Genomic DNA, 328 nt, shown 5'->3' with positions numbered 1-328 from the left:
TGCTGCTGCACCTTCTCCTCAAGATGCACCAGATGCAGGATGTGGCCCAGGTACACGAGGCTGGGAGTGGAGACGAAGATGATCTGCAGGACCCAGAAGTGGAGGTGGGAGATGGGGAAGGTGCTGTCATAACAGGCGTTCTGGCAGCCGGGCTGCTGTGTGTCACAGGAGAAGCCAGACAGCTCATCACCCCAGACTCGCTCAGCGGCCGCCCCCAGCACCAGGATGCGGAAGACGAAGAGCACTGTGAGCCAGACCTTCCCCACCACCGTGGAGTGCTCCTGGGCATTCTCCAGCAGCCGCCCCAGCAGGCTCCCGTCCCCCATGG

At 62.8% G+C, this 328-nt stretch overlaps 1 protein-coding gene across 1 annotated transcript in view; it reads right to left on the bottom strand.

Annotated features, from left to right (window-relative positions):
- The window catches only part of GJA3 (gap junction protein, alpha 3, 46kDa), a 1,025-nt gene extending 699 nt beyond the window's left edge, over positions 1-326 (bottom strand). The window contains exon 1 of the mRNA XM_010016026.1: positions 3-326. Within this exon, the coding sequence (XP_010014328.1) occupies positions 3-326 (324 nt within the window). The remainder of the gene's footprint in view (positions 1-2) is intronic.
- Positions 327-328: the final 2 nt, after the last annotated feature.

The sequence above is a fragment of the Nestor notabilis genome, unplaced genomic scaffold (assembly GCF_000696875.1).
Source record: "Nestor notabilis isolate BGI_N333 unplaced genomic scaffold, ASM69687v1 scaffold16646, whole genome shotgun sequence".
Lineage (NCBI taxonomy): Eukaryota > Metazoa > Chordata > Aves > Psittaciformes > Psittacidae > Nestor > Nestor notabilis.
The sequence above is the reverse complement of the archived record's forward strand: the minus strand, read 5'-3'. Positions and strand labels throughout refer to the sequence as shown.